We start from the raw sequence: 22,329 nt of genomic DNA, 5'->3' as shown, positions 1-22,329 counted from the left end.
AATGTGAAAGAAATAGAACCGATCATTGCAATATGAAAAAAAGATCTGAAAAATTCTTCCTTCGTCATTTTGTTTATATGATCAGTCTCAAAATAAAACATGCACAACTACAGACCAAGGGGAACCTTCATATGAAATTTGAGAAAGATCCCTCCTGTACTTTCTGAGAAATAGTGATAACAAGAATTGTTTATTTGAATAGCACACCATCAGATGATGGTGGACTAAAAATGTATTGGTAGTGTTTCATAAATAATCCAGCAAGCCTAGTAAAAGTATCAGTAATTATCATAAAATACATTGTATCTGCATTTGTCGTAATACAGGTAACCGGTGTTGATCAGCAGTGTGTGCGTGACATGCATTACCAGGTTAGTTGCCTTGTGCATGGCATGAAGCACATATAATTTTCCTTTTAGATGTCAACCAACAATGTTAAACAATAGAACCTCAGTTGTCAAAATAATATCAAGCGAGACACTCATTCGGTCTCTTTAGTGGATGTTGAAGTTAGTGGGGTCATAAATTATGACTTGCCAGGTGTCCCCCTCGTCCCTGTTCATCAATTCACTTCCCCTCCAAATCAAGGCTCTTTGGACAAATGTATTGATATTATTCTGACAGCTGACTTGGTACATTGTGACTTAATGAGTTGTTTAAATTTGAGACTCGGGTTATTTACACTCTTTGCTTGACAAAGGAAACATGTACTTTTAAAAGCTAGCAAAATATTTTTCCATAACTGTTGTGTTTAAAACGTCCATTTGTACAAGTTAGTATTCCCACCACCTAGGGATACTTCCAGTCAAATTTACATCAATTGTTGAAAAAAAGAGTCATTTTGAAGAAGAGGCACATGGGCCTTAACGCTCACCCGAGTCCTACAGTATTTATTTTTGTTGTTGAAATATGTACCAATTTGAATAAAAAATAGTAAAGTATAACGTTAACTTAAGTTTGTGAGGACCATGAGTCTATCATTCCTAGACAGAGTTTCAGTTAAATCGGCCTATTAGAACTTGTTTGTAAGTTTGAAATAGTTATTTTCAAAATAGCAGCCGTGGCAGCCAAATTGGATTTCTGACGACCCGAAAAATAACAAGAGGCCCAATGGGCCTGCATCGCTCACCTGGTATTAATCTCACAATTGTAACCTTAAAAGAGGACTAAAATAAAGCTACAGGCAAAATATCAGCGTCTTGACTTACTAAATAGTAAAGTTTAAAGTAATTCAGAAAAAATTGGCAAAGGTCATTCATTTGAACAAACTTGGTAGCCCTTCATCCCAGCATGTTACTGGCCAAATATCATCACCCTAGGCCTCTCGGTTATTCAGAAGAAGTCGTTTAAAGGTTTTAAACATATTTGACCCCAGTGACCTTGAATATAAATCAAGGTCATTTATTTGAACAAACTTGGTAGCCCTTCATCTCAGCATGTTACTGGCCAAATATCATCACCCTAGGCCTCTTGGTTATTCAGAAGAAGTCGTTTAAAGGTTTTAAAGATATTTGACTCCAGTGACCTTGAATATAAATCAAGGTCATTTATTTGAACAAACTTGGTAGCCCTTCATCCAAGCATGTTACTGGCCAAATACCATCACACTAGGCCTCTCAGTTATTTTGAAGTTGTTTAAAGGTTTTAAACATATTTGACCCCTGTGACCTTGAATATGAGTCAAGGTCATTTATTAGAACAATCTTGGTAGGCCTTAAAAGAGGACTAAAATAAAGCTACAGGCAAAATATCAGCGTCTTGACTTACTAAATAGTAAAGTTTAAAGTAATTCAGAAAAAATTGGCAAAGGTCATTCACTTGAACAAACTTGGTAGCCCTTCATCCCAGCATGTTACTGGTCAAAGACCATCACCCTAGCCCTTTTGGTTACTGAGAAGAAGTTGTTTAAAGTAAAAAGTTGACGCCGGACGATGGACGCCGCACCATGCCATAAGCTCACTTGGCCCATCGGGCCAGGTGAGCTAACAACACTTTGTCAGGACCATGAGTCAATCATTCCTACCAAGTTTCAGTTCAATCGGCCCAGCAGAACTTGACTTTAAGTTTGAAATAGTTTTTCAAAATGGTGGCCAAATTGGATTTCTGATTGACCCGAAAAATAACAACACTTTGTCAGGACCATGAGTCGACCATTCCTACCAAGTTTCAGTTCAATCGGCCCAGCAGAACTTGACTTTAAGTTTGAAATTGTTTTTCAAAATGGCGGCCGTGGCGGCCATATTGGATTTCTTGTCGACACGAAAAATAACAACACTTTGTCAGGGAGATGTCAGTAACCTTCCCATGAAATATTAATGAAATACGGACGACGGACGGAGACGGATAGCAATATATACGCTCAAAGGTGAGCTAAACAAGAGGCCCAGAGGACCTGTATCGCTCACCTGGACATCTAAGCAATCATGGCAAAATATTCTCCAAATGAGATCCAAGAGAATTTGCCAGACCCCAAGGCCAATCCTTGTAGCATATCTGTATCAGATTTGTCATGCCCATCAATTTTATGTATGGTTATGGGGTGGGGATCTCAACTGTTTCCAACCTCTGACTCAGAAACTAGGTCCCTAGGGTTGTGGCCAGACCGCAGGGTCTATTCTAATATCATGACTGCATTTGTCTCTTTTTGCCCAGCATTTGTAGACACAGTTTCGGGGTGGGGATCTTAACCGTTTTAAAGTTATGGCCCAGGGGTTAAGTCTCCAAGGGTGGGTCAGTCTTCAAGGCCCTCCTGGAAGCATATGTGCATTCATTTCTTTATACTCAGCAATTGTATATATGGTTATAGGGTGGGGATCTCAACTGTTTCGAAGCTGTGACTAAGAAACTAGGTCCCTAGGGGTTCGGTCAGACCCCAGGGTCTATTCTAATATCATGACTGCATTCGTCTCTTTATGCCCAGCATTTGTATATATAGTTTTGGGGTGGGGATCTCAACCGTTTTAAAATTATGGCCCAGGGACTATGTCTCCAAGGGTGGGGCCAGACCCTAGAGCCATCCTGGAAGCAAATGTGCATTCTTCTCTTTATACTCAACAATTGTATATATGGTTATATGGTGGGGATCTCAACCATTTCCAAGTAATAAACTTTTTTGGCCCCACCCCTTAGCCATGGGAGTCAGCCCCACCATTTGTACAATTTTGAATCCCTGCCTCCCATGAATGCTTCCGACCAAATATGATCTATATCCATGGCATAGGTTTACAGAAGTCGTTTATAGCAATATAGCCAAATAACCTTTTTTGGCCCTGCCCCTCAGCCCCACCTTTTGTACAATTTTGAAATCCTGCCTCCCTTGAATGCTTCTGACCAAATATGATCGATATCCATGGCATGGTTCTACAGAAGTCGTTTATAGCAATATAGCCAATTTGCCCCGCCCCTCAGCGGTCAGACCAACCATTTGTACAATTTTGAATCTGTTCTACCTAGGAATGCTTCCAGTCAAATATGGTTGATATCAGTCTCTTAGTTCCAAAGTTGCTTAAATCAATATAGCCAAATTGCCTCCTTTTGGCTCAGCCGCACCATTTGTACAATTTTGAATCCCTGCCTCCCATGAATGCTTCCGACCAACTATGATCTTTATCCTTGCATAGTTCTAAAGAAAAAGTTGTTGATAGCAATATAGCCAAACTGCCCCTTTTGACCACGCCCTCAGCCCCACCATTTGTACAATTTTGAATCCCCACCACCTAGGGATGCTTCCAGTCAAATATGGCTGATATCAATCAATTGGCCCCGCCCCTCAGCCCCCTGGGGGGTCAGCTCTACCATTTGTACAATTTTGAATCCCCACAACCTAGGGATGCTTCCAGTCAAATTTAGTTAAATTCCAATCAGTGGTTAAGAAGAAGTCGCTTAAAGAAATTGTTGACGTACAGACAACACAGTATGGCATAAGCTCACCTTGGTCCTTCGGACCAGGTGAGCTAAAAAGGAAGGAAGAAAGAGTTGAGTTTTTCCATTTTTATTACTTTCTTATAAAATCACACCAGACTTTCACACGTAGGACACCTACAGTATCTCCTACATTTAATCTACTAACACATAATATACCAAGTACACATCATTCTGTAATTCTCCACATAATGAAAGTAATTCTTACGTCTTTGGATGTGTAATCAAGCTCCTAATAACTAATTAATATATCGAATCAAAACCTGGTTACAAATAAATCACAATGCCTCTCAGTTCGCTGGCCACATGGTATCCATATATAAGTGTCATCGCCTCTGAAGTCTCTGGCCCATGCCTTTGATGCCCATATGCAAATTACAATTTCTCTCATGTTGCTGACTGAGGCATAAGGTGTCTGTATGAGTAACAAACAATACCCTTCCATTATTTTATCTTAATATGATATGGTTGTTCAGTTTTCATCACTAACAGTTCTTTTAATCACAAAACACACTCTTTGTGAATAAGCTTAACATTTCTGTCAAATTGGTTGTCAATCAAATGGGCATACCTGATCTGTCTTACTGAATGCAAAACTACATATTTATCAATCCACTTCAGTCAGCCAGTTCTTGATATGATGAATCGCCATACCAGCAATTCCCACTGACAAAATAAAACCCTCCCAACTCAGTAGGCCAGAGACTATTGTAGGCATCACATACCGGTACTCTTGTTGTACCGCATCCGTACGTAATAAATGCTTCAATTCTTTTACAATTTGTTCACAAACCGACTACTATTCATAAAACTAAACGTTAAGCAGGTGAATTTCAGCCCGTATAATTCCTCATTTTGTTCCAAATTCATATGACCTAGTGTACATACTGCAATACACTTGCAGTCAGAAATGATATGAAACATGAAAAATCTTGTAAAAATGAACATGCATATTTCCTAAACATCATTATGATTTAATCAATGTTAACATGATAACATGTAGTTTGTAAGTTCTGTAATGGTCAAACCTTTGTACCCTTATACAAGGTACTGAAGGACAAATTTAAATTAACTTTATTTATACATGGTTTGTAAGAAAGATGGGGTCCCATGATTTTTGAATGAAGGACTGCCTTGGATCCATTCAACCCTAGTGGACAGTACAAATGATTGGAATCATGAACAGTGCATGATCGCTATTGTGGATAATGAAAAGATGGATTTACTTCGGAGGATAAAAATAGTTCTTCAAATATATTGAAATTAATTCATGAAGCAGATTTCATTATTTATCATTCCTGAAGTTTTGTTCACTAAGGATGAAGATTGGCAAGTTGAATCTTGGAAATGCGTTTCAATGTAAGGAAACTGGAAAACCACTGACCAAAATTCCTGAAATAGTACAAGAATTGAAAGTTGTCTTCAGACAAAATGATGTGAACGATTTCTTGTTTAGTTTAACGAGTCCAATTAAAGTAAAACCATCAGTGGCGTCCACTGATCAATATGTCTTTCACATTGGCCAGATATGACAAAGTCCAGAGCCATTTAGCTCCCAAAGGAATCACATTTGGTTCCCACCTCGACAGTCTGGTAGTCACAACTACCACAGCCTGTCTGGCAGTAAGAAGTCCCATGTACACAAGTGTTTTGGTGGCTGGTACACCTAGAATCCCATGCCTCCCATACCACCCATGCCTCCCATGCCGCCCATACCACCACCACCGCCCATTGGTGCTGGGGGATCAGGTTTTGGAATCTCCGTTACCACACACTCTGCCGTACTGAGAAGAGAGGCAACTCCTGCAGCATCCACTAAAGCAGTCCGCACAACCTGGAAAACAAAGTAATCTTGTTGTAAAGTGTCCGTCACACAAAAACAAAATCTAAAGCACTCATTTGTTGTTAAAAGGGGATGTTATAACCAACCAATATTGGACCATCACATATCACATGAGTATGCAAAATGTGCACTTTGAAAAATTGAAGATATACTGAAGATTGTGTAATAACCACATATTCAGAATACTTAAGGAACTGCATATAATGTATACACCCAGTCAAATTTTCACCCTTCACTGGAAGAATTAATTTTATCCTTCACAAATTTTTACCATGTATAGAGTGTGGTGCACACATTTTCACTGGCAAAGATAAATTCACCCTTATTACGGAGGGCAAAAATGGCGAAAGTTTAACATGCGAAAATTTCCCAGTATACATTAAACGTAGGATCGACGAGGACAGTATCAATATACATTTAACGTAGGATTGACGAGGACAGTATCAATACTTCACAAACCTTTGTTGGATCAATGATTCCTTTCTCTATCAGGTTAACAAATGCTCCTTTCAAGGCGTCGTATCCAAAGTCACCCTCTCCATTAGCGATTTTCTCTACGATACCATAGGGATCTACCCCGGTGTTCTTTACAATTGTTATAGCTGGCAATCTCAATGCTTTCTTAACTATCTCAATACCTGAAAATCAACAAGGAAACAATAAGCTGTTAGAGATTGTGAAGAAAATTTGTCATATACTGCATTGTGTATCATTTTAAACAAAACCCTAAAATACTTTTTTTTTGGGTCCGATTCTTTAACTCAGATGGATAAATAAAACTTTGACAGATTTTTATCTGTGATGAATTGATTTTAACAAACTTCTGATTGAAAAAGAAATCTTGTTTAAAAGAGGAAACCTACACCCAACTATATCACCTGAATAAAATGCTGCGTGATTGACATACCTGCGTTCTGGTCGTCATTTTCACCTTTGACATTATCAAGAGCGACCAGAGCACGGATGAGGGCAGTGCCACCTCCAGGCACGATGCCTTCCTCAACAGCGGCTTTAGTAGCATTCAGAGCGTCATTCACACGATCCTTCTTCTCGTTAACCTCCACTTCACTGGTGCCTCCAATCTAAAACAGAAGAACGATATTAACAATTTATCAATCACAAAGACTATGACCTTCAGACTGTGCGCTGTGATGCAAGAATTGTATAAAATTGAATAATGCGTTAATGCCCTCTCCTTGAATTTATGATGGGATCAATTCTTTCATCAACACCATATTGATAAAACACAGAATAAGATATGGTTGTCCATGACATCAGTTTCCTCCTTTCACCAACACCATATTGATATCACACAGAATAAGATATGGTAGTCCATGACATAATAATGCCTCGGTATTAACTAACATGGCAGTTCAAAATTGCATATAAAACCCACTAGTCTTTCTACACTTAATACCATGACTTGATACATTTCAGTAATTAATGTCACCAATCAAAGCCACTTATCAGTGATTTAAGCATTTTCATTCTTGGTCTGTATTTAAAACTTACTTTGAGTACAGCCACTCCATTCGACAATTTAGCCACTCGTTCACAAAGTTTTTCTTTTTCATATTCTGAAGTGCTGAGGTCAATTTCCTCTCTGATCTGCTCTGTTCGTTTCTCCACGTCTTCTTTGGAACCCTTACCCTGGATAACAAAAGAGCACAAGCTTAGCACAACTCAAACATAAAATCCTTAAGTGGGGTTCATCTTCAAAATATGGCTTTTAACATTCGACCAATACCCTTAAAATTGATTTGTCTTGAACAATTAACACAGGATTCGGTCGAGGCATGTACTGAACTTACCCTTATCATAAGGGTGTCGTCCTTGGTAATGGTCACCTCACCAATTTGACCAAAGTCCTGCATCTGGATATCCTCAAGTTTGAACATATCTCCATCATCACCAAATATCTGAGGAAGAAAAAAATACATCACTTATCTATTTCTGTAATATTGTCTCCACAAGGAAATGCCACTTGTAACGAGTATGAACTGTAAAGGACTAGAATCATTTGATTGCTCAGACAGCCAAGGAAAGTGTAATCATTAACTTTCAGAATATAAAACGAAACCATGTCCTTCAGTCATCATAGCAATCAATTTGAACTGATCCTTTGCAATAACCCTGTCCCCAGAAAACTGCCGCCAAATCCTATTCCACTTTACTGTCGGGTTAAGAAGTCTTAACCAAGGAACAAATGAGGTTATAAAACTTAGCAGGGAGATTAAGGGGTCATTTACAATGTATTTGAAATTGAAATTAATACCACCTTATCTACTTGTTTATAGAGGAGTATAATATGGCCTGGGGGTCAGTATTTCTTAATGCTGTAGTAGTTATGTGCTACAGAACTATGAAGATATTATTGAAACTACAGACCCATAACGAGCAGAACAGAACACACTTCCAACCTCCAGAACACACCACGAGACATTCCAGTGATTCTAAATGAGATGGTGCGATAAGATGAGCCTGCTGCGTAAGATTGTTCCTACACTCACCTGTTTTTTGTTTTATATATCTGTCATCCCTTGAATGTGAAGCTCCTTACGAGCAATTAACAGATTAGATATGGCGCTATTTTAATGTTGCAAGTAAATAAACATCGACTATTAAAGGAATCATATCAGGTTATCTGCTTACGGCTCCTCCAGTTAAGATGGCCATGTCCTTCAGTGTGTTCTTCCTGTTGTCACCAAACCCGGGAGCTTTGACGGCACACACTTGTAGACCAACCTTAAGCCTGGAACACAAACAGTATTCTAAAGATAACTTACCCATGTAGAAAAATCAACTTGGATATTTCCACCAAGCCCTATATCTGTTTGAAGGATTGAAGAGCTATACCCGACATGAATAGAGAGAGGGTACTTTTAATATCTTAAATTAATGTTTTGAACTATCCATGAAGAATGTATGTCTACAAATACCTGAGGCTTGAAAAGTGCAAGTCCAGATGATCATGTTGACATTTACTTTGTGCACCAGTTAATCCCAAGATGTCATGGGAAGGCAAAATGGGGAATGAGTAAGGTGCAAAACTAGCTTTCCTACGATCTGACAGCTTTAATAGTGGGCAAACAATGTACAATACAGCATATTTATTAGCAAAGAAGTTCCGACATAGTATGGACTGATTTTTGACCAAATATCTGGTGGGAGAAATCAAAAGTTAATATGTCAGCTTACATACATCTATGTACATCAAATACATATATTTATTTCAGGAACAGGTGCCCTGAAGTTTATCCTACCTGTTAAGAACGAGGGTGCTGAGGGCCTCCCCGTCAATGTCTTCAGCAATGATAAGCAGGGGTTTTCGGGCCTGGTTGGCCAGTTCTAGGGCTGGGATGATGCCTTGGATGGATGAGATTTTCTTCTCGCTGAACAACACCATACAGTCTTGGTACTCACATTTGGCACCTGTAATACCAGAGCAAAGAGTCTTTGTACTTCTAATGTGTATTTCAGTCTACTTTTTCATTGTCCAAGTTAAACAAACACTAAAATCTAATAGACACCAACTTTAATAGGCATAAATTGATGTTGAAATTTCAGACCTGGCGCATTTACATTACCGTCAATTGTGTCAATTTCACTTTTTGAAAAGAAAGATTGAAGAATGGTGCTTTAATTATTAGACAATGTCAATTATAGTCTGTGTTCATGTGACCAGAAACAAAGGATTAATATAATTTATGGTGACAAAACATACTGTGAAGACAGAACAACCCGTCAATATGTCTAATAGAGTCCAACAAGTCAAGTGAAAACATAATAATGTCCTTAAAATAGAGAAATCTATTCGACATATAATTTACCAAAAAAAAAATAATGTTTATTTCCGGTTACCCGACCAACCCTACTTTTACCCCGCGACCCCATGATTTTACGGCAAATATTCCAGAATTTTCTGGATTTTTTTTACAGTTTTCCATTTTACATTTTAGACGCTTGTAACAATCAGGATCATTTAGGCGATACAGCAGATCAGTGTATTCAAGACCTCTTTTGACACGAACCATGTTTTAAGATGGCTTCCCTACACACAGCAGTGCTTGCATCAAAGTTTAATTAATGTGATCACGACGACGAGAAACGTTTGATGGCGGCGGTACCTGCTACTAATTTAATGGCAGATGTTTTTGAAACATACCACTCGCACGAATCAAACACAAAAGCAAATTGCTTCACTATTCTAGAGAGTACAGAGCCTGTATCTGAACAAACTTTTGAAGGGAGCGGCCTTTCAGTGGCAGACGTTATTCAATGACTTAATAGTAGCATTTCCATTTCCATTTTTTTGGTTAAAATATCTGCCGAAGCATTGGATTGGTTTGTGTTTGTTATTCATCATTTCAAGAGAACTGTTTTGTTCTGTTGTAATAAATAATTACTGTTAATAATATTTTATTGTTCTGTATTCAAGAAGTATCACTGGCAAATCTGTCTTTGGCACCTAGTTTTAATATCTTCTACAATGTGGTTTCATGGGTGATGTCTGCATGATCTTTTTGATTTGGTGTTCAATTTCATGGATAATCAAAGTATAAAAAATTGTAAAAAAAAGTAAAACCCTACCCTAATTTTTCCCCAGCATGTAACGGGAAACAATCATATATTTTTGTTAGGTCTTGGATGTCTACTTAGTACCACATGATAAGTCAAGTCTCTTACATGTACCACCAAACCAAATTGTTATCCGTTCAACAATACAATATGGAGTACCAAAGTATTGTGTGGACGTTTATCAGTGTAACATGTTTTAATGTCCAGGGTGACACCAGTAGTTCACCCCAGAAAAGTGAACATGTATTTCTATAGCATCAGTGTACAACCAAGAGTGTCAGATACAACATTCCTGGGTAGATATGATGCACCTGTTTTCCTTTCAAGCATGGTATCTTTTCAATTAAAGTAGAAAACATCTGTAAAACATGAATGACCTCTTGGCCCTGTAGTTGACCTATAACAGCAACCTTCGCATTGACCTCGAGACCCTGAAATACAAACTTATTGAGGCCTTCTCATACTTGACCTTTGTATAATAAATTAATGAGGAAATCTGTTATGAAATGATATCAGTAGTCACGAAAACTAATCGCAATATAACTGGCCAGGACAGGATGGGAACAAGTAATAATATTTCACCAAACTGAACAAGAGGCCCAATTCTGATCCACAAAATACAACACGACATACAGTCTGTTAATGTACCACCAAATCAGACTGTTTTCGGTTCAACAATATAGAGTACCAAAGTATTGTGTGGATGTTTATCAGTGTTACATGTTTTAATGCCCAGGGTGACACTAGTAGTTCACTCTAGGAAAGTGAACATGTATTTCTATAGCATCAGTATACAACCAAGAGTGTCAGATACAACATTCCAGGGTAGACCTGTTGCATTTACGTCAGCAAAATACGAATGTCCTCTTGGCCCTGTGGTTTACCTATAACAACAGCGACCTTCACATTGCCCTTTAGACCCTAAACAAACTCGTTTGAGGCCTTCTCATACTTGATGTTTTTATAATAAATTCATGAGGAAATCTGTCATGAAATGAAATCAACTTAGTCACGAAAATTAATTGCAATGTAACAGTCCAGGACGGGATGGGATGGACATAAGTAACAACACATGCCCCCCAAACCCCCCAGTATAACCAGACAAGGGTATACATAGAAATAAATACAATATTTCACTAAACAGAACAAAAAGCTGACAGGCCCTTTATTGCTCACCCAGATATTCAAGCAATGACGTCAAAACATTCTTATTAAAAATTTCAAATATAATCCCAGTGATAGGGGCCAGTCCCTGGTGCTATCCAGGTAGCATATATGCATATTTCTCTCTTTATTCCTGCAATTGTTTTCTTTAAAACTCTGTTATCACCAATGCTGACCGCATTTTGTTCAACATAGTACAGAGAACCAGAAGATTTGTTAGGATATTTATCAGTGTTACATGTTTTAATGCCCAGGGTGACACCAGTAGTTCACCCCGGGAAAGTGAACATGTATTTCTATAGCATCAGTATACAACCAAGAGTGTCAGATACAACATTCCTGGGTAGACCTGTTGCATTTACTTTTTCAATAAAACTGGAGAATGTCAGTTAAACAGGAATGTCCCCCTTGGCCCTGTGAGTCGACTTGTAATAGCAAAAAGCAACCTTGGCAGACCCTCATGTACTTGACCTTTGCATAATCTTTGATGATGAAGCATGTTAAGAATGAAGTCAGTAGAACCACGACAACCGCAATGTGACAGGACAGGGGTAACAAAATATGTCCCCCCCCCCCCCCAGTATACTTGTGACAAGGTAGGACCATAGAAATAAATGCAATATTTCACAAAACAAAACAAGAGGCCTACATTATGGATATTGTTTACCCAGATAGTTTAGAAATTATGACATCGAAACATTCTAATTAAAAGCAGTATTTGAAATAAAATCCCAGTGATAGAGGCCAGTCCCATGACTATCCGTGTAGTATATGCATATTTCTCTCTAAATTCTCAGCAATTGTTGTTTTCATTCAAACTCCTGTTATTATCAATGCTGACAGTATTTTGTTCAACATAATACAGAGCACCCGAAATTCTGTGAGGATGTTTATCAGTGTTACATGCTTTAATGTCCAGGGTGACACAAGTAGTTCACCCCAGAAAAGTGAACATGTATTTATTTCTATAGCATCAGTGTACAACCAAGAGTGTCAGATACAACATTCCTGGGTAGATATGATGCACGACCATATTCAAAATTAGCATGTACAATTACTTACCACAGACAGATTTTGAAAAAATTCCATTAGCCATACCTGTATCTTTATAGTCAACATTGACCGATTGAGAATGTTCACTTTAAATTTACTTGACTTGGTGTCAGCTATTGGAATACAGTCGAATCTGCTCAAGCGACCATCTGTATTAAACGACCATCTGTTTTATGCGACCACTTTTCATTTCCCCCAACTGCTTTTTCTATGTAATTTAACTGTATTAGTGACCATCTGTCTAATGAGACCAGCGACCACCAAATACTGACTCCAAAATGAATTTGATACATTTTAGCGACCATGTTCGACGAAAATATACCAAACGGTCGTTGAACTAGTTGTGTAAGTCCAAATTTGCGACCCGTCACCACATTTGACGAAGGCTACTTCACGATATTTTCACAAAGTTAACCGAACAAATTGGACAAAACAAATTTCCAAACTTATAATAATTGAAATATTGATGTGCAGAAACAAATAAAAAGTTTTCTAACTGCCAAAATTGTTGATTTAGCAGTGAAAATACAGACCGATACGTATCACAGTTGAGTAAAACCATTTTGATTGCGCGAGTGTCCTGCTAGGCAATGTAACCTTTAACCCTACGATTTCCTCTATGTCATTGGATAAAGTACACTGGCAGGTTTTCATCCTTGAAATCGGGTCTGTTGAGAGATGTTTACAACAGCACTCTCGCGCGGAATTAACACTAAATATCAGTGCAACTGCACACTAAACATGTTTATGTTAGCACACATACCGTTTCTAATTCCTCATCATTAATAAAAGCCTTTAATAACATCCCTGAACTTCTCAACGCCAAAGTACTAACAACAACAATATCGGTCCATTTTCCGACAACATGTGTCGGCTTTAAGTTTTTTAACTGCATTATCCTTCCAGTTTCAATCGTAAAATAAAGGAATAATACACGTGAACCCATCTGTTGGACCAACATGGGAACTGTGTATAACGAGTCCTTTGGTTATATTCGGTTGTGCACAAAATATGGTCAAACTTTATTAAACGACCATTTTTTTTAATTTCCCTTGGGTGGTCGCTTAACAAAGATTCCACTGTAGTACAGACATATCTTAGAGAAATTATGAAACCTGTATTCCATAAATCCTCACCTTTGCTGGAGTTGATGAAGTAAGGTGAAATGTATCCTCTGTCAAATTTCATTCCTTCAATGACTTCTAGCTCATCATTCATAGTTTTCCCATCCTGAAATATAAACCGATCAGATCTGACATAAAGTGTCCAGGGCTTGAAAAGTGAAAAGAATTTGGACACAAGTACTTCAACTTTCCATTTGACTATCGTTAAATGTACACTAATGTCAAATTATAATATACAGCAGTTTCAAAAAGGTATATTTAACATCAAGAGTCTTGGTACCCTGTGTCTATGATGGTTGTGATAACTCGAGGTCTGAGGCTCCAACCAAGATCATTTTCCCTGGTGACATTTTACTCCGATATTTTTATCCCCCCCCCCCCGTTAAAATGTGTTTGAAATAGAATCACTCAGCAATTTGACACAAAATGATCTATTCAGCTTGGGAAAATAAAAAACAGTTTGAGCTTCTCTTACCTTCACTGTGATGACGCCATCTCTGCCCACTTTCTTCATGGCCGTTGATATGAGGTTGCCAATAGTGCTGTCGCCATTTGCAGAAATTGTGGCTACCTGTCACGTAAACATTCAAATTTTATCATGTTTTTTTAAACAATTTCAAATCCTATTCCAATAGCGAATTGAAATTGCATATTTCTAATGAATACTTTCAAAATAACACTAGAGGACATAATGTAGGTAAATCTATTCATTCTTAAAATCACTTTTTTTTTATCGAATCTTGAATTGGTTGTCAGCTAATATGTCATGGTTTAAAAGATGTAGAAGACAACAAAACAGGGAACAGAAGTCAGATGTCCTTTTTGTTTGGCCTGATGTGGAGGTCTTGGTATATAATGATACGATGTGATTTGCAACTTGTAATATAAATGAAGCAAATAAACCAAGAGCACTGGTGATGAAAATCGCTAAGCCACATGGGCTGCAAAAATACACTTAAGTTCTCTAATGTAAACAAGCAAGGTCGTTTTCGTTTAAACGGTCAAACCACTGTTGTACATTTATTTAACAAGGTCGGACCTAGTGATCTAATGCTGCTTTCAGGCGAGCCTTGACAAAGCCTTGCAAGGCCTGCATAAACATTTTCATGTCCGCCAGGATTTATACCAAAAATTGTTACATTTATAAACGGTCAAACTGGTTGTTCCGCATAAACGAACAGGCCCAAGTATCATGTTTTTTACAGTAAAAGAATTTATCATGTTTTAGCTTACATGTCAGTCAATAAGTTCAGCACAGCGTACTGTCTTTTATTTCATATTTCTAAACAGCTACACACTGCTAATACAAATCTTCGAGATATCTCCGAGCCTTACTGGCATGTCTGGCACCTCCATTTGGATTTCTTGGAAGTCAATAAATATACAGACAATATTAATTGGACAAAAATGTTGCATTTGTACTACAGGTGTTACGCTCACTCTTTTTCTCTACATCCCTGTTATATGTCATAGCAAATTCAAAGGCTCAGTCTACGCCACCTTGTGGATGAGACAGGAAGACCAGTGTGATTCATTGCTGTACATTATAAGAATATTACAACTGGCTAACGGTAAACTTGACCGGCGGCATTGATGTCCGGTGTCTCTCCTCTGTTATCTACAAAGGACAGATATTGGCCTGATAATTGGTCATTTATTAACCAGAGATCAATCAAATAGCTAGCCGTGTGCATTCAACTTTGCTATGACATATTCCAGGGGTGCAGTAAGGGATACTGAGCGTAACCCCTGGAGTATCGAGGATGAAGAGGGGTATGAAACAAAGGGTATTGAACTGACAGCCAATACTTTGACCTACAGTTGTGTCACATCATTGCATATTTGTAAATGTGGAAAGGAGTTGATGAAAGTCATGTAAATACTGTTTACCTGAGCAATCTCCTCTGGAGTAGTGACAGGTTTAGACATGGACTTCAGCTGATTGACAATAGCTTCAACAGCAGCCATGACACCTAAAGAAATAATACAGAAACGTTCAATCATCAGTGTAGATAATATATACATGTAAAACTATATAGCAGTGACAGAAATAGTGCATCAACTAATATATATCCTCCTAAACTGATTACTTGTCAAATTCTTATTGGGGTATTACAAAAGAGTGCCTTCCCGCCCACTCTTCTTTTGTTTCTTTTTCAGTAAAAAAATATCATTTCATTAAATACTAGGCAGAACAAATTCATCAAAAGGAACCTTTTACCATAACTGTGATTTGCTTATCCAAAAAAGCCAACCAAAAATACTTTTTGTTTATTCATAACTTTTATCTTTTTATTTTGACATCTGAATTGCAATTATATAAAATTAAATCAACTTTCATTAATTAGGAAATCTTAATCTTTTAGATGACACTCATATTGAGGTAAAAAATAACACTTTTGACTCAGTTTTCATAATTCCAAAGTCAAAGGCCCATTTCCAAAATAGAGAAAAATGCCATTGACTGCAAAACTGAAAAATCACAGGATAATAACCTCTTCTAATTTCTACAGGGTTAGCTCCCTTGCTGATTTTGTCGAAGCCCTCCTTAGCGATGGCCCTGGCAAGTACGGAAGCAGTCGTTGTGCCATCACCAGCCTCCTCGTTGGTGTTGTTGGCGACATCCTGCACCAGTTTGGCACCAATATTCTGATACTTGTCACCCAAGTCGATTGCTTTGGCAACTGTTACACCATCCTTTGTTATCTTAGGGCTTCCCCAACTTTGTTCAATTATGACATTTCTTCCCTTTAAAAAAAAATTAAGAAATCAATTTAAAAGAAAATGTATGTGTATAGATATATTAATCAACTCAATTTGTGATAAATCTGTTGTTTTTCAGGAAACGATAAACCAACCTGCCTGCTAATTTCTGTTCAAAAGCGGAGCTGAATTTCAAATGAATATTAGTTTGCGCACATTAGATATAGATTCTTCAAAGGTTTCATTACAAAGTGTGCTTACCATTTGTATTTTCTAAAGACAAGTACCTTTGGTCCCATAGTAACAGCAACAGCATCGACGAGTGTGTCCACACCTTGCAACATGAGAGCTCGGGCATCAGCTCCGAATTTGAGATCTTTGGCATACGACCTTGTCAGGGAAGGAATCACCTGACGGGCCAAAACAGGTCGTAGAATTCTTGGTAGACGGTACATGGCTGGAATCTAAAGTAGAAAAGACAAGGTTACTACCAATAAATGTGTAAAACATCAACAGCAAGTTCAGGGTCTGAACTAGGTAGGTACATGTGCATCCAAACTCTCGATGGAAAATGACAACTTTGTCAACCTAGGCTGCATTTTTGATGTACCATTAATCTGGGCACTGGTGTTAGTCATTCCAAATCTGTTTCACAGAAACACTATGTATTCCACCCTTCTCCTGACCAGACCTTACAAAAAAAACGTTGGTAGCCCTTCATTCCAGCAGGCAACTGGCCAAATAACCTAACCCTGGGCCTTTTGGTTATTCAAAAGAAGTTGTTTGAATAGTTTTTTTTTAAACATTTGACCTGTGACTTTGAAAGTGGGTCAAGGTCTTTCATTTTAACAAGCTTGACAGCCTTCATCCGAGCATACTACTAGTAAGATATCATCACCCAGTGCCTTTTAGTTATTCAGAAGAAGTTGACTGCAGATTTATAAACATTTAAACCCAGTGACCTTGAAACATGTTTGACCCCAATGACCTTAAGGATGGGTCAAACTCATTCATTTAAATAAATAAGGTAACCCTTCACCCCAGCATCCTATTGGTCACATTTCATCACCCTAATTTTTCCACATAGTTTTTTAGAGTCTGTTACTAATGCTTTACCGTAAACCAAAAACATGAATTATTTCCATGGCAACTAAGTGGTCAATCTGGGCTTGCATTTTTTATCAAGAAGTGTAAAGAACATAACCTAATCGTAACATTTTTGAGCCACTTTTTAAATCATGATTTTCATTATCCTGAGATAGTCTTTCTTCTTGCAGTATAAAGGTATCTCTAATTATCTGAATTATATACCAAAACAGTTGTGCGATAAATTAAAGAAATAATAAGTCAAAACTAAAAGTAGGACCCAAGTGTTGGGGAGGAATTTTATCGGATATGGTGGACAGCTGAATTTCGTTTTGGGATTTAATATTATCTATGGTTTGAACTTTGTACCCAGCTAAAGTAGATTATACTGTAAATTGATCATCTGAATAAAATTTACATAATATTTTACATAAGTATTGTCCAAAAATTGCTATTCAAGGTCAAACATATTTCGGACAAGTGAAATTTCTATTTGAGCAACTGCCTATATTTATGTAACTATTTAGCAAAATGATGAAATTTGCACAATTCGTTTCATCACCAGCTGATTACTGGAGTAATGAATTCTCCCCCATGACATTGAAGGTTATATAAACCACGAGAGTCTAGTTAATGCATCATATAAAATTACAACACAACATTTCCGCCGTTGATTTGCACCAATGTTTCCTTCTGCATTGTTATGCAATAAAGAAGAGCGACACATACGCAAAAGCAATCAGTAAAATGACATGGTATCGCACATGTGGGCATGAACCACGTGGTGTCCGACCGGTTATATATGCGGTCTCCGTTTTGCTATTTTACTGAATTTACGTTATTTTGCATGCACAATAAATGCTAGGACGTAAGTTGAATAAGTGCCGAAGTTGCTCGCCATTCGATAAAAAGGAATACGACGTACATTCTAACAGAAACCCCTTACCAGTTAGTTGGGTACCGGCGTGTCTTTCCTTACAGTTCCGAGTTCGTGTTGGAGATCTAATTTCCGCTCGGAGTTCTCGAAAGGACTTTCGGAATAAGAAACGAAACAGGCCCCAAAACTGTGCATGTGATTATTATTATCAATAAATTAAAAATGTTGCTAATTTATAGAGAATTATATGGTAATTATCTAAAAGATACCTTATTGGACGTAAATGACAACATATATTTTGGGCGAGTGAATAGCCTGTATAAAATATTTAGATAATTGTTCAATGAAGATGCCCAGCAGGGCCATATTCATTTCCTGCTAGAAATTTCGTTGTGCGCATGCGCCCTCATCTGTTTATGCCATGTGCTTCATTTCCAGAGGTTTCTACGCAGTGTCCAGTTAACGTTGTCCTTAAGAGTAAAGATCGCAATTAAAATGGTAAGAATTACTTTACAGAAGAACGCCAGGTAGTATAACTATATGCAAATAATTCCCGTGTTATATGCTAGAGTAGCATGTTCGTTTGCATTGATCTTGCCACTGTCCCTACCGGCTCAATGTCATACACGTGGAAGGGGACGGGGGAGCAATCATTTTCTCTTTTTCGTTTTATGTTGAAATGTTAATAATAATATTTATTCAGGTAAAAGGCAAATAATAAACGTATATCACATTTTGCAGATTGGACATAAATATATACATTATCACAGAATGAGATGTTATTTATAAGTTATTTATGCCTTAAAACTAGTAATCAGTCGGGTGTTAAAACTGGATTGGATTAGATAATAGATTAATTTAGGCCTTTATAATTACCTGGGATGACCCATAAAGCCACATTGTGGCTTAATTCCAATTGGGTCCCTTTATGTTATTATTTACGCAGTGTCATATAATTTTAATGTTTGTCAAATAGGTAATGTCTTTAACATTGTCACAATTGAGTTTAAAAAGTCGATAAATGGTTCTATGTAGTTAATTTTGATAAAATCTAGCCCCAAAAATCTTCTTCTTTAGAACTGATAATATGAGGTCTTGGATTATCCAGCTGATATGTTCTGCCTATGTATTCTGTTAAGACATGCGTTCATGTATGACTGTCATATTATCAGGTTGAAGAGAAGCTATCAGGAACTGAAAACTCACAGTTACAATAAATAAAGGGGTCTTTCTGGAAACAATACAAAATACATTACAAAATTGAATTCAATATCTTAATCAATTCCTCCAACAAGAATGGAACACTTTTGACAGGAGCCTTGTTACCTCAGACATAATTCAGATGATCAGTTATTTGTTCATAGCTAAAGCTAAGACAATGGGTTAAGTTGGTCAATATAATAGACAAGTTCATATATTTCCCATATTTTGTACTGCATCAACCAAGGCAGTCATTTTGTAAAGTATGGTTAGCGAGTACAGTATATGTATATAGAACGTGCTTGGTTTATATTTTACAGTTGTTTTTTCAATTTTTTCCCCTGTAGATAATCCATTTATAGATTTTGAGTTTGATTTAGGTTTGTTGACACTTTTGTATCATATTCACTTTTCAACACCATAGTATATTCCAAAAATCGGCCAATCAATGGGCCTTTTATGTTATAGGAGTACCTAACTCTAAAGCATGTTTTCAATCCAGATTGTCTCTTTAATTGAGGAAAATATGGGTATATTCCCTTTTAATTGAAACAATCTCGAATCCCTCAAATTTTTGCTTAAGATTTATATTGTTTTGTTTTGGAAACGTCAAGTTATAGAAAAATAATTCGGTCCTATTTTGACCCAATAATATGTAAAGGACTTGGCAATCTATTGAATAACATCTTCTGACACAATGTAATCGAAAAATTTCCATCAGGCCTACACACATTTTATATTAACAGGCAGCAGCATTCAAGAAGTTTTTGCCCATGTTTGATCGGGTCCTGGTTGAGAGATTTGCTGCAGAGTTGAAAACAAAAGGTGGAATCATGATCCCCGACAAATCAGCAGGGAAGGTGTTGGAGGCCACCGTGGTGGCTGTGGGGCCTGGCAACAGAGACAAGGTAAACAATGCTTTGGGAGGCCACCGTGGTGGCAGTAGGGCCTGGCAACAGAGACAAGGTATTGGGTAAACAATGCTTTGGGAGGCCACCCCAGTAGCAGTAGGGCCTGGCAACAGAGACAAGCTTAAGGTAAACAATGCTTTGGGAGGCCTCCGTTGTGGCAATAGGGCCTGGCAACAGGGACCAGGTAAACAATGCTTTGGGAGGCCACCATGGTGGCAGTAGGGCCTGACAACAGAGACCAGGTAAACAATGATTTGGGAGGCCACCGTGGTGGCAGTAGGGCCTGACAACAGAGACAAGGTAAACAATACTTTGGGAGGCCACCGTAGTGGCAGTAGGGCCTGGCAACAGAGACAAGGTAAACAATGCTTTGGGAGGCCATATTGGTGGCAATGGAAACAAGGTAACGGACATCAGGAGTTTTGAGAAAGGCATAATTCATTTAGATCTTTATATAATATTATATAATTGAAATATTCTTGTAAAACAAAAATTTGTAACATTTAAAACTAAAGATAAATCACTTCATGAAAGTCATTATTTCAAATTTGCATTTATTTTACAGTCTGGAAATGTGGTACCAACCAGTGTGAAGAGTGGAGACCGAGTTCTGCTGCCCGAGTATGGTGGCACCAAGGTTGTGTTAGAGGACAAGGTAACTCAACCAACAACCCCTATACACAAATCAAATCTCTATACACAAATCAAATGGCAATAGTTTAAGCTATAATCCAACAGCCTGGGGCTATAATCCAACAGCCTGGACCTATAATCCAACAGCCTGGGGCTATAATCCAACAGCCTGGGGCTATAATCCCACAGCCTGGGGCTATAATTCAACAGCCTGGGCCGATACATTTTCCGCTAATATCACAGACTAATTAATCTACCAAGAAACACAAAAAACTTGAATGCTGACAATTTACCTTTGCTTTAACCCATTTTGTCAGCATTCAATTTTCTTTGAAACAAGAATTACATTAAACAATTCTTGAACATAAGCTGTAATATTTAATTATAGGAAGATTCAAGATGTCTAACTATCCTCTCCTGAAGAATATTTGATACCTTTGACTGTGGAATTCAATGGCTGTTTACAAATTCTTGGTAATTGTTGTTTCAGGATTACTTTTTATTCAGAGACAGTGATATATTGGGAAAGTTTGAGTGACGCGGAAACACCTGAATGGAAATTCGGACATTCATGATGAACAATTTGACCAGGCATTTATGTGATGAAGATACATGTGTCAATCCAGTGGAAGACGTCACAGCAGGAAGAACAATGGAAATACAGGACAGTAAATAGGGTCTGACCTGCTGTAAACTTTGTGTTTCTCGTTTCCTTATAGACCCAGGTTACTTCTATTTGTACAGCTAGTGATGTGTTTTGTGATGCAGAGCATGAACTTAACACAAAGACACTAGTTAAACATTGTGTTTTTGTAAGTGGTGTGAATGTGTGTGTAGATTATAATAGATTATTCAAGAGTGAAATTATATCATCATAACATGTGACATTCAGATTATCGGGCTACATTTCTGTTGTGATTTTATTAAATAGGGGTATTTGTTTGGCTTTATACTTAAATAGTTACTTTACTATTAATATCTGAGGATTTCTAAAATACATCTAGAAAAAAATTATGTGAACTTTACATCTTAGAAATGTTGAAAAATATTTTTCTTGAGTTAAAATTAGAAGATTGTAAATCTTGTCAGAAGTTATTTTGTTTTGTAATTTTTTCTGATTTAATGGAATGATGGAAATATAAATGTAGGAATGTAATACTATAGGTAATTAGATAGACTTTCATATTTAATCATATGATCTCCAGTCATTTTTATTGATTAAGAATAAAAAATTAA

The 22,329-nt window shown here is 37.4% G+C and overlaps 2 protein-coding genes across 2 annotated transcripts; one reads left to right on the top strand and one right to left on the bottom strand.

The window, feature by feature from the left end:
• Positions 1 to 3,975: 3,975 nt before the first annotated feature.
• Positions 3,976 to 18,523, bottom strand: LOC110463455 (60 kDa heat shock protein, mitochondrial-like). The gene is made up of 13 exons (XM_021518066.1): positions 18,419 to 18,523; positions 16,674 to 16,850; positions 16,179 to 16,431; positions 15,574 to 15,656; positions 14,159 to 14,254; positions 13,696 to 13,789; positions 9,028 to 9,196; positions 8,417 to 8,516; positions 7,576 to 7,683; positions 7,277 to 7,414; positions 6,672 to 6,846; positions 6,224 to 6,402; positions 3,976 to 5,755 (listed from the first exon to the last, which is right to left on the bottom strand). The coding sequence occupies exons 2-13, from the start codon at positions 16,839 to 16,841 to the stop codon at positions 5,588 to 5,590; spliced, it is 1,731 nt and encodes a 576-aa protein (XP_021373741.1). The 5' UTR covers positions 16,842 to 16,850; positions 18,419 to 18,523; the 3' UTR covers positions 3,976 to 5,587.
• Positions 18,524 to 18,739: 216 nt separating this feature from the next.
• LOC110463456 (10 kDa heat shock protein, mitochondrial-like) lies at positions 18,740 to 21,636 on the top strand. Its single transcript, XM_021518067.1, has 4 exons — positions 18,740 to 18,847; positions 20,296 to 20,457; positions 21,026 to 21,115; positions 21,584 to 21,636. The coding sequence occupies exons 1-4, from the start codon at positions 18,845 to 18,847 to the stop codon at positions 21,629 to 21,631; spliced, it is 303 nt and encodes a 100-aa protein (XP_021373742.1). The 5' UTR covers positions 18,740 to 18,844; the 3' UTR covers positions 21,632 to 21,636.
• The last annotated feature ends 693 nt before the right edge of the window (positions 21,637 to 22,329 follow it).

Source organism: Mizuhopecten yessoensis, unplaced genomic scaffold (assembly GCF_002113885.1).
Source record: "Mizuhopecten yessoensis strain PY_sf001 unplaced genomic scaffold, ASM211388v2 scaffold10911, whole genome shotgun sequence".
NCBI lineage: Eukaryota > Metazoa > Mollusca > Bivalvia > Pectinida > Pectinidae > Mizuhopecten > Mizuhopecten yessoensis.
The sequence above is the reverse complement of the archived record's forward strand: the minus strand, read 5'-3'. Positions and strand labels throughout refer to the sequence as shown.

Excerpts from the sequence above, each read along its gene's own strand:
- LOC110463456 (XM_021518067.1), top strand. Across the intron at positions 20,458-21,025 it reads GGCCTGGCAACAGAGACAAG|TCTGGAAATGTGGTACCAAC; the intron begins GTAAACAATGCT and ends TTTATTTTACAG. Across the intron at positions 21,116-21,583 it reads AGGTTGTGTTAGAGGACAAG|GATTACTTTTTATTCAGAGA; the intron begins GTAACTCAACCA and ends TTGTTGTTTCAG.
- LOC110463455 (XM_021518066.1), bottom strand. The coding sequence starts at position 16,841 with ATGTACCGTCTACCAAGAATTCTACGACCTGTTTTGGCCCGTCAGGTG. Across the intron at positions 15,657-16,178 it reads CCCTGTAGAAATTAGAAGAG|GTGTCATGGCTGCTGTTGAA; the intron begins GTTATTATCCTG and ends TTATTTCTTTAG. Across the intron at positions 9,197-13,695 it reads CTTCATCAACTCCAGCAAAG|GTGCCAAATGTGAGTACCAA; the intron begins GTGAGGATTTAT and ends CTGGTATTACAG.